Raw genomic sequence first — 15,906 nt, forward strand, 5'->3', positions numbered from 1 at the left:
CAGTCCTCCTGCTTCTTTCATGTCTGGGATGACAGGTGTGTACCACCATGCCTGGCTAACACATCCTTCTAAGAACTTTGCTCATCTTGATTTAGTGACTCGTTTAAAGTTAACATTCTGTCTTTAAAAACTATCTTCAGGGGGCTGGAGGGGTGGTTCAGCTGCAGAGCACTAAGCCAATGAGCTATAGTGACTACAGATGCCCCGTTCGATTCCCGGTCTTGGACCTAGAAAAGAAAAGAAAGAAAAGAAAAAGTATCTTCAAATCTACCGTCTTCCTGAGGTTTGGGGAGGGGGTTGAGAGTGTAGAATGAGGATTTTTTTTTGGAGAAAGGGACGTAATTTAGTCCATCACCGCGGGGAAAGTTCCTGTGTCTTGGTTTCTGAGTACAGATCTAGAGATCTGGAAATCCCACTGTCTCTGTGTCTCCTCCCCTCACCCCTACTAGAGGGGAGCTCACGGCAGCTTGGAGTGGAGGCCACTGGCTGGAACAGAGGTCTGAAAGGTAGCAGGTTCTCCAGAAGGAAGTGACTCAGTCACATAGTCATGTTACTGGGCACTTAAAGCCACAGACAGCTTCAAAGAGTTTCCTGTGTCTTCACTCGGCCCCACACTGGCTTCATGAACAAAGCCCGGGTGACAGTTGCAGATGAGGGTGTGGAGTGGGAGCCGCAGCAGTGACCTGCCGAGGTCATGTGTGTGGACTTGAACTCAGGGCCTGGATGTTGTCCCTGAGCTTTTAAACTCAAGACTAGTGCTCTACCACTTGAGGCACAGCTCCACTTCTGGCTTTTGGTGGCTAATTAAAGATAGGAGTCTCATGGAATTTCCTGCTTGAGCTGGCTTTGAACTGCGATCCTCAGATCTCAGCCTGCTGAGTAGCTAGGGTTACAGGTGTGTGCCACCATGCCCAACTTTTTGGTTGGGATGAAGCTCTTGCTCTTTTTATTTCTTTTTGGTGAGTGGGAAGCTAGGCCTGGCCTTGAACTGTGATCTTCCTCCATCTCTACCTCCCAAATAGCTGGGATTACAGGTGTGAACTACCACACTCCTCTCACTGAATCCATTTTTGGCTTATTTATTTTCAACTCATGGTGGGTTTATTGGAGCTTGAGTTTGCCGAAAGCAAAGAGACATTTGCCCATCCAAAAAAAGAAAGATTAAAATAGCATTGGTGGGGCTGGGAAGGTGGCTTAGTGGTAGATTGCTCAGCTAGTATGCATGAAGCCCTGGGTTCAATTCCTCAATACCACATAATCAGAAAAAGCCAGAAGTGGTGCTGTGGCTCAAGTGGTGGAGTTCTAGCCTTGAGCACAGAGAGGCTCAGGGACAGCGCCCAGGCCCTGAATTCAAGCCCCAGGACTGGCAAAAAAAAAAAAAAAAATACAATACCATTGCCTCCCCCTCCCCTCCCCTTCCCCCACCCCCTCCCTTGCACAGGGTCTTGGTAAGAACTGCAGGAGTGGCCAGAAGGTGCACCCCAGGCTCTAGAACCTTCTGGAAAGTTCTCTGGCCATGTGAAATGATTCATGACATTCGTTATCTGAACAAAATTCACAGCACATGTATGAGGAGGAAAGGTGTTTCAGACAGCTGGAGTGGTGAGGTCCTGGTAGGCTGGAGAGCCTGGCCCACCCATGGGGGCAGCCCCTGCCCGGCCTGGGCTGCTCTCATAGCTCCTACCTTCCCAAGAAGATTCAGACATTTGGAGCTGGGCATGTTGGCTGAGAACTGTCATTCCTGTTTCTTAGGAGGTAGATCCAGGAGGATTGTGGTTAAAAGCCACCGTAGGCAAAAAGCTAGCAAAACCTTACCTCAAAAAGCATGCCCAGGGAGGTAGTGAATGCCTGTAGTCCAGGCTACTTGGTGGGGAGGACGTAGGGGGATTATAGTCGGAGCTCAGCCAGAGCCAAAGTGTGAGGTTGTGTCTGGGAAACAAACTAAAACTGAATGGACTGGTTGCATAGTTCAAGTGGGTGAGTATCCATCTGCCTGGTAAGTGAGAGGTCCCCAGTTCGAATCTCAGCACTGCCAACAACAAAAAACAGCCAGAAATCTGGATTTGTCAATGTCAAAATGTCAAATGTCAAATGTTCAAATGTCAAATGTTCTTACATTTAAACTTTGACTATTAATTCCCATGTCCCAAATACACCAAGTTGTTGGGTGCTGGTGGCTCACGCCTGTAATCCCAGCTACTCAGGAGGCTGAGGATCTGAGGCTCATGCTTCAAAGCCAGCTGGGACAGGAAAGTCCTTGAGTCTCTTACCTCCAATCAACCCTCAAAAAGCTGGAGGTGGAGCTGTGACTAGCCTTGAGCAGATAAAGCTCAGCAACAGTGCTCCGGCCCTGAGCTCAAGCCCTGGGACTGGCCCCAAAACAAAACAACCAAACAACGAACAAACCAAAACCCCCAAGTGAGCAGATGTGGCGTGTGGATGTTGGGCCACCATTGATGTCATAACTGAGAACTGGAAACTCAGATCCACAGGTAATTCCCTGCCAGTCAGTGTTCTGTTACTGTAACCAACACTCAATCAACTTACAAAGTGAAAAGGTTAATTTTGGCAGATAGTTTTAGAGGCCACAGTCGATGGCCAGTGCTTGGAGCTCAGGGTTCCATGTCATAGGGTGGGCAGGGGGTGGGACAGAGCTTCTACCTCATGGCTGGGGAGTGAAGGCCAGAAGAAAAGGAAGGAACTGGAGTGGAGGGAAGGGGGAAGGGGCATGGCACGGGGGGGGGGGGCAAGGGGGAGGAGGGTCCCATTATTTCCTTTGAAGGCAATTGCCAGTTACCAAAAAGTCTCCTCACTGGACGCCATCTCTTTAGAGGTCCCACTGCCTCCCAGTTGGGTCACAGCCTGGGATGACATCTTTATCACAAGTTTGGGGAGTAACTTATCCAAACCATAGAATTAACTGTAGTTTCTGGGCACTGGTGGCTGGATGCCTGGAATTCCAGCTACTCAGGATGCTGAGGTCTGAGGATCAAGGTTCAAAGCCAGCCCAGGCAGAAAAGTCTCTGTGAGATTCTTATCTTCAATTAACTACCAGAAGATGGGAAGTGGAAATGTGGCTCCAAGTGGTTGAGTGCTAACCTTGAGCAAAATTGCTCAGGGAAGGGCTGGGAAGGTGGCTCAGTGGTAGAGTGCTTGCCTTGCATGCATGAGGCCCTGGGTTCAATTCCTCAGCACCACATGAGCAGAAAAAGCCGGAAGTGGCGCTGTGGCTCAAGTGGTAGAGCACTTGCCTTGAACTGAAAGAGCTGAGGGACAGCGCCCAGGCCCAGAGTTCAGGCCCCATGACCAGCAAAAAAAAAAAAAAGAGCTCAGGGTCAATGCCAGGCCCTGAGTTCAAGCCCAACATCCGACAAGAAGAAGAAGAAGAAGAAGAAGAAGAAGTGCTCATTTGCATAAATCCTTGGATTTGAATGTACCTTTTCTTTCTTTCTTTTCTTTTTTTGTCAGTCATGGGACTTGAACTCTGGGCCTGGGCACTGTCCCTCAGCTCTTCAGTCAAGGCTAGCGCTCTACCACTTGAATCACAGCACCACTTCTGGTTTTCTGGTGGTTTATTGGAGATAAGAGTCTCACAGACTTTTCCTGCCCGGGCTGGCTTTGAACCACAATCCTCAGATCTCAGCCTCCTGAGCAGCTAGGATGACAGGCGTGAGCCACCAGGGCCTGGCAATTTTATTTTCTTGTAAAGATGCTGTACAGAGAGGTTACAGTTACATCAGAAGAAGAAGAAGAAGGAGGAGGAGGAGGAGGAGGAGAAGGAGAAGGAGAAGGAGAAGGAGGAGGAGAAGAAGAGAATATCAAAAGAATATCAACTAAAGATTAAAGAGCTCTTCCTAAGGCTCCTAAGATTTAGATTGTTTAATCTCACAGAAGGGGAAACTGAGGCCCAAAGAAGCCTAGATTGGAGCCCAGGGGCGCTCAGCTGGGAAGTGGCAGAGCAGGGATCTGAACTCAGGCCCCATGCTGCAGCGTAAGAGTGGCCCTGTTTCTCTGCGCCCTTGCTTCTCAAGGCTGTGGCAGGATAGAGCAGGTGACATTGGTCACGTGTTTTCTTGGGTCTTGAGAGCTTCCTGCCTGCTCTCCTCATGACCTGTGGGTCTATTGATGGTGGAGCCCAGCATGTGGAAAAGGACACGAAGCACATGAACGTCTCAGAAATAGAGATGTGGGGCAGTGGCCTGGACCAGGAGCTTCCGGAGCCTCCAGCTTCTGTCCCTGCTGGGGTCCCCTTGTCTCCCCTCCCCTCCTCCTCTCCTTTCCTCCTCCCTTTCTCCATTTCCTCCTCCCCGCCCTTCACCCTTCCCATCTGCCTTCCTCACCTACCTCCTCTTCTTCTTTCCCCCCCAGGGCTGCAAAACCCCTCTCAGGGAAAGTTCTGGTTCCAGCCTCAGGCGGAAGTTGGTGGTTGATGGCGGCTTTTATAAATTCACTGTCCCTGACACCTTCATCTCCTCATCAAAGCCACGGAAACAGAAAGACCATGATGATGAGCAGAGAGGAAACTCCAGTGGGGGTTGGCGCTGTCACCTCCCACCAGCCCAGCAAAGACAAGGTGGGAGGAAAATTCCTTCCCCTGCTCACTGTGAGCTCTGGGGTAGAAGGAGGGTCTCTAGTCACAGATTCTGTAGGTGAGGGCATAACGTCTGTCCAGGGATTAGGTACAGGTGTATAGATAGTAGCTAGTGCTGTAGCATATGCTTATAGTCCCAGCCAACTTGCAAGGCTGAAGCAGAAGTCACTCCAGCCTACAGGTTCAAGACCAGCCTAGGTAACATAGAGAGACCTTATCTAAAACAAAAACAAATACAATAAAATCCAAACCCTAAATGTTAGCTGGGCACCAGAGGGTCATGCTTGTAATCTTAGCTACTTGGGAGGCTGAGATCTGAAAATCACAGTTTGAAGCCAGGCTAGGCAGGAAAGGCCATGAGATTCTTAACTCCAATTAATCAGCAAAAAGCCACAAGTGGAGCTATGGCTCGAGTGGTAGAGGGCTAACCATAAGCCAAAAAGCTCAGGGATAGTGCTCAGGCCCTTAGTTCAAGCTCAGGTCAGGCACAGAAAATAAGAAACAAAACACAAAATGTGGGTCCTCCTCAATGAGTGTGCATCTCTTAGACACGCCTTTGTTTATTGAGCTCTGACTGTATCAGGTGCCACCAACGTTATTTCCACACTGGCTCTGATTTCTCTTTACAATTAACCTGGGAGATGAACTGCCGCTCCAATTCAGATCCTAGAAAGCAGTTCTTTCCAGCCATCAGCACCCTTCATTTGCATGCACACACCCACACTCTCATTTGCATAAATCATTGGATTTGAATGTACCTTTCTTTCTTTCTTTCTTTCTTTCTTTCTTTCTTTCTTTCTTTCTTTCTTTCTTTCTTTCTTTCTTTTCTTTTCTTTCCTTTTTTGTCAGTCATGGGGCTTGAACTCAGGACCTGGGCACTGTCCCTCAGCTCTTCAGTCAAGGCTAGCGCTCTACCACTTGAGTCACAGCACCACTTCTGGTTTTCTGGTGGTTTATTGGAGATAAGAGTCTCACAGACTTTTCCTGCCCAGGCTGGCTTTGAACCACAATCCTCAGATCTCAGCCTCCTGAGTAGCTAGGATGACAGGCGTGAGCCACCAGGGCCTGGCAATTTTATTTTCTTGTAAAGATGCTGTACAGAGAGGTTACAGTTACATCAGTAAGGTAATGAGTACATTTCTTGTCGAGCATTGTTACCCCCTCCTTTGGTTTTCTCCTACTATTCTTTCCCTTTCCCACCACCCCCACTGCCCCCCTCAAAGTTGTCAAGTTCATTTCCAAATTAGTGTCTTGTGAGTGTCATTGTTGCAATGGGTCATCCTGTGTCCTTGTTTCAGCATTTTGTTATTCTCTTATTCTCCTCCCCCTCCCCAAATTAGATAAATGTATATATAAGATGCCTGGTCGAGGGGTTTGAACTCCGGACCTGGCCACTGTTCCTGAGCTCTCTTGCTCCAGGCTAGCGCTCTACCACTTTGATGCACAGTGCCACTTTTAGTTTTCTGGTGAGTGACTGGAGATAAGCATCTCACAGAGGCTTTCCTGCCTGGACTGGCTTTGAACTATGATCCTCAGATCTCAGCCTCCCGAGTAGTTAGGATGTCAGGCATGAGCCATTGACACCTGGCTAGAATGCATATCTTTTTTTTTTTTTTTTTGGATCCGTTCATGGGGCCTGAACTCTGGGCCTGGGCGCTGTCCCTCAGCTCTTCAGCTCAAGGCTAGCACTCTACCACTTGAGCCACAGCACCACTTCCGGCTTTTTTCTTTTTGCTTATGTGGTGCTGAGGAATCGAACCCAGGGCCTCAGGCATGCAAGGCAAGCGCTCTACCACTGAGCCACCTTCCCAGCCCTTAGAATGCATATCTTTATCTGGCTTTCCTCCCATCTCCCCTGGTTCACTCCATCACCATGTCCTGACGGCGTCCAGTCCGGTTCCTTGCAAGGAGATGGAGGTCTTCTCCCATACCATGTACCCTCATGGTCACTCCCTCTGCCCCTACTTCTGTCCCCATTCCCACAAGGCTCCTTGAGGGGGGGGGCAATGCTGAACCCCAGTTTCCACCACCCCTGTCTTCTCCCAACAATACAAGGACAAGCTAAGATAAATAATTATTCTTTATTTCAGTCAGCAGAGGCCAAGGGGCCCAGGCTATAGACAAGAGCTAGTCTGGTCTGGGAAGGGATTGCATGTGTTTGTGTGTCTGGTTGTCTGTCTGTCTGTCTGTCCGTCTGTCCGTCCGTCCACAGTCGTGATAAAGAGTTTGACTGAGGAAATGAGACAGAGTCCCTGGATGCTCTAGGCTTCATTTAGTTGTTTATTTTTTTGGTGCCAGTCCTGGGGCTTGAACTCAGGGCCTGGGTGCTGTTCAGTAACTTTTTCACTCAAGGCTCTACCACTTGAGCTACAGCTCTGCTTCCGGTTTTCTGGTGGTTCCTGGGAGATAAGAGTCTCACAGACTTTCCTGCCCAGGCTGGCTAGGAACCGTGATCCTCAGATCTCAGCCTCCTGAGTAGCTGGGATGACAGGCGTGAGTCACCGCTTCCCAGTGCCCTGCTCCATGCTGACCCCACTTCCCCCTGGCTGGGTGGCCAGGCTGGTGGCCACATCACTGTGTCACGCAGCTCCTGCGCTGCCTTGGCAACCGGAAGTCACCATGGTGGAAGTATTCCCAGCATGGCAATTGGCCAACATGAGTCCGTGGGTGGGACAGAGATGGTGACTGTGTGTAGCTGGGCTGTGTGCAAGGCCCTGGTGACAAATCTCTCCAGCCAGCCACCCTCGTGACCACAGTGAGGCTGACTCAGTTTCCCTTCTCCAACTCTCCAAATCCTGGAATCCCACGTCGTTCTGGCTTCTCCAGTCAAAGCAGACATACCCATCACTTTCGCCTGAATATCAGGCAAATGAGCTCTTCCAAGCATTGGGGGGGGAGAGTGGGGGGGGGACTATGAATTGCCCACCACAAGTCTCCAGGTCATTGTCTTTAGGATTGTCTGTGTGAGGTCTGTGGCTTGTGCGGGTTTTCTGGAAGGTTCTGCTGGGTTTTCAACTCCTCCAGATTGCTGAGGTCTTGGCAGAGTTTTTTTGGGGGGAGGGGGCTCCTCGGTGATCTCTGCTGGCTGAGCTTCCTGTGGAGCCCCCTGTCCCCCCCCTCCGCCCCCCTCAGGGCCAGCTATGAGTCCCTTCCATTCCCACCAACGCTTCGATTTCCTTCACACCATGAAAGCTCCGAAGTAGGAGTGGACGCCGTCGTAGAGCTGGGCCAGGCGCTCACCGGGGACCCGCACGACCACCTCCTCCCCAGCCTCCAGGTGCACCACGCCGCCCACGAAGCTGCTGTCCCACCACACGCGGAAGCCAGGGGAGCGGGCGCAGGGGGACCGGCGGCCGACCAGCAGCTCCAGCTCCCTGGGGTAGCGGGGTGTGCGCTTGTAGAGGCCGTGGGTGACGGGGAGGCCGCTGGCCAGCCCCTGGGGACAGCCCACGCCCCGCAGCTGCACCTTGGAGTAGACATAATAGTAGCCGGCCTTGGGGGTCATCAGGGCCCCATTGTGGTAGCTGAGACCTCTCAGAAAGGCCAGGCCCAGCTGGGCCTCCCACAGCAGCGGGCCGCCACTGCCCGTCAAGCTGGTGTTGGCCCCTGGGTAGGAAAGAGGGAAATAAAGGAGGAGCTGATGGGTACGTGTGCCATTCGTGTGTGTGTGTGTGTGTGTGTGTGTGTGTGTGTGTGTGCGTGAGTGTATATACCAGTCCTAGGGTTTGAACTCATGGCTTGAGTACTGTCCCTGAGCTTTTTTTTTTTTCTTTTTGTCAGTCATGGGACTTGAACTCAGGGTCTGGGCACTGTCCCTGAGCTCTTCTGCTCAAGGCTACAACTCTACTACTTTGAACCACAGCTCCACGTCCAGCTTTTTGCTGGTTCATTGAAGATAAGAGTCTCATGGACTTTCCTTCCCAGGCTGGCTTCAAACCACAAGCCTCAGATCTCAGCCTCTTGAGTAGCTGGGATAACAGGTGTGTACACCCTGCGAAATAGCTCTTATGAGTCTCTTATGCCAGTATGGGACATTGTAGTCATTCGTTGCTCCATGGGAATTCAGCCATGGTAGGCGGGGGAGCACAGGAATGTATGCGGGTTCAGCTGACCCATGGCTTTGGGCATTCTCTGAAGGTCTCAGAGGTGTGCTCCCTGCCTGCCCCCTTCAGAGCCCGCAGTCTGCATTCTGGGAACTCTGGGAATAAACACTGCAAGGAATGAATGGATGGATAAACGAATGCCCGCCTTCCTGAGCTTCCCAGGACACCCTGGGGCTGCCCCTCCTCACCTGTAAGATGTGCAGCTGGCTTGGCCAGGTGGGATCTTTGCTCTGTGGAGAGAGTATCAAAGGTGAGAAGCAGCCAGCAAAGGTAAAGGTCAGCCTCCTAAGGGGTTATCACTGCCATCTTGGTATCCTGGGGAGTAGGGTGAGGGTCAAGCCCACCCCTTCCGGAGTGACCCAAACTTCTGCTTCTCAGGCATGGGGGAGGGGCACCTATAGGTTGTGCAAATTACGTTGAGCAATGGGGGCTGGCATGAGAACCATCTCTCTCTTTTCTGGGGTGCAGGACTCACTCACCTCGCACCAGCTTCTCCCAGGAGCCTGGATCTCCATCCTGCAATGCAAGAAACAATCCACAGTGAGGCCACACCCAGGCCCCAGGCAGACCCAGGAGGCATGACAAAGCCGGATTGGGCCCACAGACGCAGACGCGGGACCGTGTGTGCACACAAGCATGCACGCATGCATGCACACATGCATGCACGCACACCACCCATTAGCCCTGCAGGCATTTTGTCTTCTGTAAGTAGAATTGCAGGCAGCACCTGCCTGGGATCTCATGAAAGCTGTGTCTAAACCCTGTGTCAGCACATGGCTCAGAACAGACACCATGAAGGTGTTTCTTCAACAAATAGGCTGAAATCCAGAGAACTGCAGCAGTTCTGCAGCCTGGGCAGAAAAGTCTGGATGACCAGCAAAAGGCTGGGCTGGAAGCATGGCTCAAGTGGCAGAGTGCCACAAGTTGAGCACATTCAAAGGATTTGAGTACAAAGCTTAGGTATGGCCAAAATAAAAAATCCCTCTTCAAACAACAACACACAAACAACAGAAAACAAATTGATTGCCTCCTATCTGAACTGTCCTAGATTTGGGAGTAGAGCTGTGGTTCAAGTGGTTGAGCATCAGACTTGAGCAAAAGAAAAAAAAAAGCAGCTCAGGGAACAGTGCCCAGGCCCTGAGTTCAAGCCCCAGTAGCAGCATGTACACACAGTGCACAGATGTCTGATGGCTGGACACAGGGACAGTGACCTGGAGGTGAGCATTTAATGACACTTTTTTTTGTCGGTCGTGGGGCTTGAACTCTGGGCCTGGGCACTGTCCCTCAGCTCTTCATCTCAAAGCTAGCGCTCTACTACTCAAGCCACAGTACCACTTCTGCTTTTTCTGCTTATGTGGTACTGAGGAATCACACCCAGGCCCTCGTGCATGCAAGGCAAGCACTCTACCACTGAGCCACCTTCCCAGTCCCAATGACACACTTCTAAGGCACGTGTGCCCATTTGCTAGGCACATGTGGTCACATGGATCCATTGGTCTATAGTGGGAGACCTGGAGACCATGCATGGAACACCAGCACATGCATGTGCACAGGTGTGTTCCCACCCACAGGAATGGAGGCCCCTGGGCTCAGGCCAGCAGTCCACATCCACGTGGACACGTGACCGCTGCATCCCGACACAAGGAGACAGGACATGGAGACTCAGAGACTCAGAGTGCAGAGCAAGGCCACACGAGCAGGGGCTGGGCACAGTGACCCAGAGCAAGACCCATCCATGGCTAATTAGAAACAGCCTAGAGTGATCACTACCAACAGTTACTCAGAAAGCCGGAAGAGGCGGTGAGCTGGGCGCCGATAGCTCACACCTGTCACCCTAGCTACTCAGGAGGCTGAGATCTGAGGATCGCAGTTCAAAGCCAGCCAGGAAAGTCTGTGAGACTCTTATCTCCAAATTAAGCATCTAAAAGCTAGATTGGAGCTGTGGCTCAGGTGGTAGAGCGTGAGCCTTGAGAAAAATAAACCTCAGAGACAGAGCCCAGGCCCCCAGTTTAAGCCTCATCACACACACAATCACAATCACACACACACACACACACACACACACACACACACACACACGACAATGGCAGGAGCAAGGACACATCAGAATGTCACTTCTGATTGGTTGGACCCTTGCTTTGTCCAGCCATTGCAGGCCACCCCACACTCCCCATGCATTATGTATTTACTATTCTACAGTGATTCCCATTTTACAGGGGAAAACTGAGGTAGGTGCATTAACAGCCCTGGCCACACCTAGGAACAAACAGGAACACGAGAGCTCTTTCCCCCATCCCCCCACCTCCCTCCCCGCCCCCCCAGGCCCCACTCACCGGCAGGTGGCTGACCACTTCTGCCAGGTGCCGGTGCAGCTGCAGTACAAACCAGCCTTGGACTGCCAGCCCGGCGCCTAGGAGCAGCATCAGCAGCGCCAGGCACCCCTGGGCAGTGCTGCAGCGCCGTCTCCCCGCGCCGTGTCCCAGCCTCCTGAATGGGATGTCTGTCTGTCCATCTATCACAAACACGGAGGGCTGCGGGATCGACTCTTCCATGCCAGGCAGCGAATGCCCCAGGCTGGGTTAGGGCAGGGCAGACTCGCCTGAGCACACGGAGGAAACCACAATTGCCCAATGATCCGAACCCCTGCCTGAAGCTTGGCTGGCTGCACGAGGCGGCTCGGCCTTGCGGCCTGCTTTAGAGCAGGGGTTCGGCCCCTCCCCTGTCCCCACGCACCCTCCCCTTCTTCCTGTGCTCCCCACCCGGCCCCTGTCTAGCTCACCACTCCGTTATCTCACACTTTCCAATATGTTGATGTGACTCAAGTGGGGATCCCACGGGCTCTCCCCCCAGCCCTTCCCCCCAGCCCCTCCCCCCCAGCCCCTCCCCCCAGCCCCTCCCCCCCAGCCCCTCCGGCTTTCTCTGCTCAGCCGCTCAGTACCCTTGTTTGCCAGTATAACTTATTCCCTTCTTTATTTTTTGTTGTTTGTTTGTTTGTTGTTTTTTGCTTATGTGGTTCTGAGGAATTGAACCCAGGACTTCATGCATGAGAGGCAAGCACTCTACCACTGAGCCAACTTCCCAGCCCTCCCTTCTTTATTTTTGTGCAATCCTGGAGCTTGAACTCAGGGCCCGGATGCTGACCCTAAGCTTTGTTTGCTCAAGGCTTGTGCTCTACCACTTGAGCCACAGCGCCACTTCAGGCTTTTTAGTGGCTCTTTGGAGATCAGAGTCTCACGGACTTTTCTTACCCAAGCTGGCTTTGAACCAGGATCCTCAGATCTCAGCCTCCTGAGTAGTAGGACTACCATTGTGAGCCCTTGGTGCCCGGCCAGAGTTATTTTATGAGGTGCTGATGTGGGCTGTGCACTGTTCTAGGTTGGGCACACAGCAGAGAACATGAGACCAGATCCCTGCTCCCATGAGCTTCGCTGGGTCGGAAGGGCTGGTGAGGTAACATTGGGAGTGTGTTCCCAGGTTACAGATGAGGTGGGAAGTGCGCCAGGAGGCTCGGGACCACGCGCATGCGCATGCACACATGTGTGCACCCATGTGCACACAGATCTTGCTGTGTGGTGTATGTGGCTGTGTGCACACACATGTGTGTGTGCAGGGCGCATGCATATCATCCTTGTATGAGTTTTGTAAGCATCTAAGTCAGTCAGCCCTGATCATCAGCTAGTGAAAAATATCCCAGTGACTTCCTGCTGAGCTCACCAGCACTGGCACATTAACTCCTGTGGGCTGAAGCCCATCCTTGCTTTCTGTGTGAGTGTGTGTGTGTGTGTGTGTGTGTGTGTGTGTGTGTGTGAGTGAGTGTGAGTGTGTATGTGCACATGCACGCACATGCCAGTACTGGGTTTAAACTCACTTAACTTTTTCACTCGAGGCTGGTGCTCTGCCGCTTGAGCCACACCTCCAGGCTGGCTTTTTGGTGATTGATGGGAGATAAGAGTGTGATAGACTTCCCTGCCCCAGCTAGCATTAAATTGCGATCCTCAGATCTGAGCCTCCTGCGTAGGTGGGATTATAGGTGTGAGCCCTGGGATCCTCCTGGCTCTCTCTCTTTCCTTTTTTTTCCCGTTGGTTGTGGGGCCTGAACTCTGGGCCTGAGCACTGTCCCTCAGCTCTTCAGCTCAAGGCTAGTGCTCTACCACTTGAGCTATAGCACCACTTCCAGCTTTTTCTGCTTATGTGGTGCTGAGGAATCGAACCCAGGGCCTCATGCATGCAAGGCAAGCACTCTACCACTGAGCCACCTTCCCAGCCCCTCTCACTCCTTTCTATACAGGCATGTGGGCAGATTCAGAAACCCAGGTGGGGACATCCTCTCGTGTCCTTGTCCCCAACTCTGACCTGAGGGACCATCCCCATGTGGAATGTCCTCCCCACTGCCCGGGCTGGAAGTGAGGGATGGAGCTCCTCAACTCCGGGTCAGCCCTGAACCTAACCTGCTTGGCCTCCAGTCTGTGCCCTGTTGGACTGGTCACTTGCTCATGACATCCTGGATGCCCCTCTTCCCTGGCTTGCTTTATTCCTATTTTAATTTTTTTGTCAGTTGTGGGGCCTGAACTCTGGGCCTGGACGCCGTCCCTCAGCTCTTCAGCTCAAGGTGAGCACTCCACCACTTGAGCCACAGCACCACTTCTGATTTTCAGGTAGTTCATTGGAGATAAGAGTCTCTGCCTGGCCTGGCTTTGAGCCTTGATCCTCAGATCTCAGCCTCCTGAGTAGCTAATATTACAGGTGTGAGCCACCAGTGCCGGACTGCCCTGGCTTTATAAGGACCTCCCTCCTGCCCTCGATTTTACCCCTTCGTCCTTAAAGCCCAACTGTTCCCTGAGTACTGTCCACTTAGAATCATTACTGGGTGTCCCCTGTCCCCACCCTCGGGGCTTTGACAGCCTCAGAGCCGATGCTCTGTCCCTGGCATCTCCAGAGAGTCCCCCACGCATCTGATTCTTGACCTGAGCCCTTCTCCTCAGTGTGGGCATCCAGATCACCTGGATCAGGGGTTATGAGAACATAGGTCCAACAGGAGACAGACAGACAGATAAGCACTCACCTGTAATCCCGGCTACTTGAGAGGTACAGTAGGAAGATCAGTGTTCAAGGCTAGCCTGAGTTACATAGGGAGACCCTGTCTCAAAACCAAACAACCACCAAACAAAAATATCAAACAGGAAAACTGGGGAGAAAACCACTATAAGGCAAAGCACGGAGAGACACAGAGACCGAGGGAGAGACGAAAGGAATAGAGAAAGCAGGAGGACAAAGACAGAAGATGGAGTGGGAGAAGAAAGAGAGGCAGGGATGGAGACAAATTGGGGAGTGATAAAGAGAGATAGAGACACAGATGAGCTAGGCACCTGTGACTCACACCTGTCATCCTAGCTACTCAGGAGGCTGAGATCTGAGGATTGTGGTTCAAAGCCAGCCGGAGCAGGAAAGTCCATGAGACTCTTATCTCCAATAAACCACCAGAAAACTGGAAGTGGCGCTGTGGCTCAAGTGGTAGAGTGCTCATCTTGAGCTGAAAAGCTGAGGAACAGCGCCCTGGCCCAGAGTTCAAGCCCCACGACCAATCAAAAGAGACAAAAAAAGAGAGACACAGATGAAAAGAGACACACAGAGACAAAGGGATATTGTGTGCCAGAGACAGAGAGACCAAGAGAGACAGAGACATTGAAAGAAAGGGAGAGCTAGAGAAAGAGACAGAAATGACACAGAGGGTGTGTGTGTGTGTGTGTGTGTGTGTGTGTGTGTGTGTGTGTGAGAGAGAGAGAGAGAGAGAGAGAGAGAGAGAGAGAGAGAGAGAGAGAGAGAGAGGCTTTTAGATATCAGGTCCTCAAGTCAGAATCTGTGTGCTATCTAGCCTAGAACTACAGGCAGTAAGTGTGTGTGTGTGTGTGTGGGTTGGGCAGGGTACTCACAGCACACAGCATCACGAGCCTCCTGGTACATATATTGACCAGAGCCTTTGGCATTTGTTGGGGGGGGGCTGTGATTTAATGTCCCCATATTCTGGGACTTGGGAGTCTAAGAGGCAGGGCTATGAAGCAGCAGCAACACTCAGTTGAGCGGGGAGGAGTTCCCATGACCTCACCCATGATTCCACCCTCAACTCTCACCCTTCCAGTTTCCGAGGGACCATGAGAAGAGACACGGGGGCAGCCCCCTTTAGCATCAGCACCTCCCATGCTGTGCTGGAGATGCTGCCCGCCCCTCCAAAGCCACGAACACCACACCACTTCATTCCCTCCCCAACTACTGACTGTTTTCTGCAGTCACTCTGAGGCTCCACCCTGAAGCACCACCACCACCACTACCACCATTATCACCACCACCCACCCCAGTCAGGCGCAGCCTGGAGCCACATTCACCCTGAGCACTTGGGGGACAAAGTGGGGCTAGGTGGGTGGAGGAGGGAGCTGGAACAGCACCCACCACAGGTAAGTAAGACAGGGAATGGAGCTAGGAGTTGGTGGAGTGGATGAGGGGACTCATGGCCTAGGAGCCCAGGTAAGGTCAGATGTTTGAAGGCCCTGAGGTGTAGGAGTGTGGTAAGCCAGGAGGTGTGTGTGTGTGTGTGTGTGTGTGTGTGTGTGTGTGTGTGTGTGTATGTGTGCACATGTGTGTGCACATGCACGTGCTCAGAGGACTGTGTAGTCAGAACCACTGTGTATGAAGCTGACATTGTGGGTGAGCGTGCTGCTAGGAACCCCAAGGAAATCTTGAGAGGGTACAGGTGAAGACTGAAATAAGAATACAAGGAAAGAGCCGGTCCCCAGTGGCTCACGTCTGTGATTCCAGCTTCTGGGAGGATGAGATCTGATGACCGTGGTTCAAAGCCAATCTGGGCAGCAAAGTCTCTGAGACTCTTATCTCCATTGAATCACCAGAAAATTGGAAGTCATGCTGGGCCTCAAAATGCTAGAGCACTAACCTTGATCAAGAGAGTTCAGAGACAGCACCCAGGCCCTGAGTTTAAGCCACACAACCGACAAAAAAAAAAAAAAAGAAAGAAAAAAGGAATGAAAGGTGGCTCAGGCTTGTAATCCCAGCTACTCAGGAGGTTGAAATCTGAGCAGGAAAGTCTGTTAAGAGTCTAATCTCCAATGAACTACCACAAAACCAGAAGTGGAGTGATAGAGGGCTGGTGCACACATGCGTGTACACACATACACACACATGCACACACACACAACTCCAGAC

General features: G+C 51.9%; 1 protein-coding gene across 1 annotated transcript; it reads right to left on the reverse strand.

Moving 5' to 3' along the window:
• Window positions 1-6,685: 6,685 nt before the first annotated feature.
• Window positions 6,686-11,348, reverse strand: Tnfsf14 (TNF superfamily member 14). Its single transcript, XM_070008597.1, has 4 exons — window positions 11,028-11,348; window positions 9,174-9,210; window positions 8,883-8,924; window positions 6,686-8,197 (listed from the first exon to the last, which is right to left on the reverse strand). Exons 1-4 carry the CDS (start codon window positions 11,244-11,246, stop codon window positions 7,770-7,772), a joined length of 726 nt encoding a protein of 241 aa, XP_069864698.1. The 5' UTR covers window positions 11,247-11,348; the 3' UTR covers window positions 6,686-7,769.
• Between the last annotated feature and the right edge of the window lie 4,558 nt (window positions 11,349-15,906).

This window comes from Dipodomys merriami, unplaced genomic scaffold (genome assembly GCF_024711535.1).
Source record: "Dipodomys merriami isolate MVZ:Mamm:240054 unplaced genomic scaffold, mDipMer1.0.p SCAF_70, whole genome shotgun sequence".
Lineage (NCBI taxonomy): Eukaryota > Metazoa > Chordata > Mammalia > Rodentia > Heteromyidae > Dipodomys > Dipodomys merriami.

Bases quoted from the DNA above. Each gene is read 5' to 3' on its own strand.
- Tnfsf14 (XM_070008597.1), bottom strand. From the start codon at position 11,246: ATGGAAGAGTCGATCCCGCAGCCCTCCGTGTTTGTGATAGATGGACAG. The intron at 9,211-11,027 runs GTGAGTGGGGCC...CTTGCATTGCAG, and splicing joins AAGTGGTCAGCCACCTGCCG to GATGGAGATCCAGGCTCCTG. The intron at 8,925-9,173 runs GTGAGTGAGTCC...CTCTCTCCACAG, and splicing joins CTGGGAGAAGCTGGTGCGAG to AGCAAAGATCCCACCTGGCC.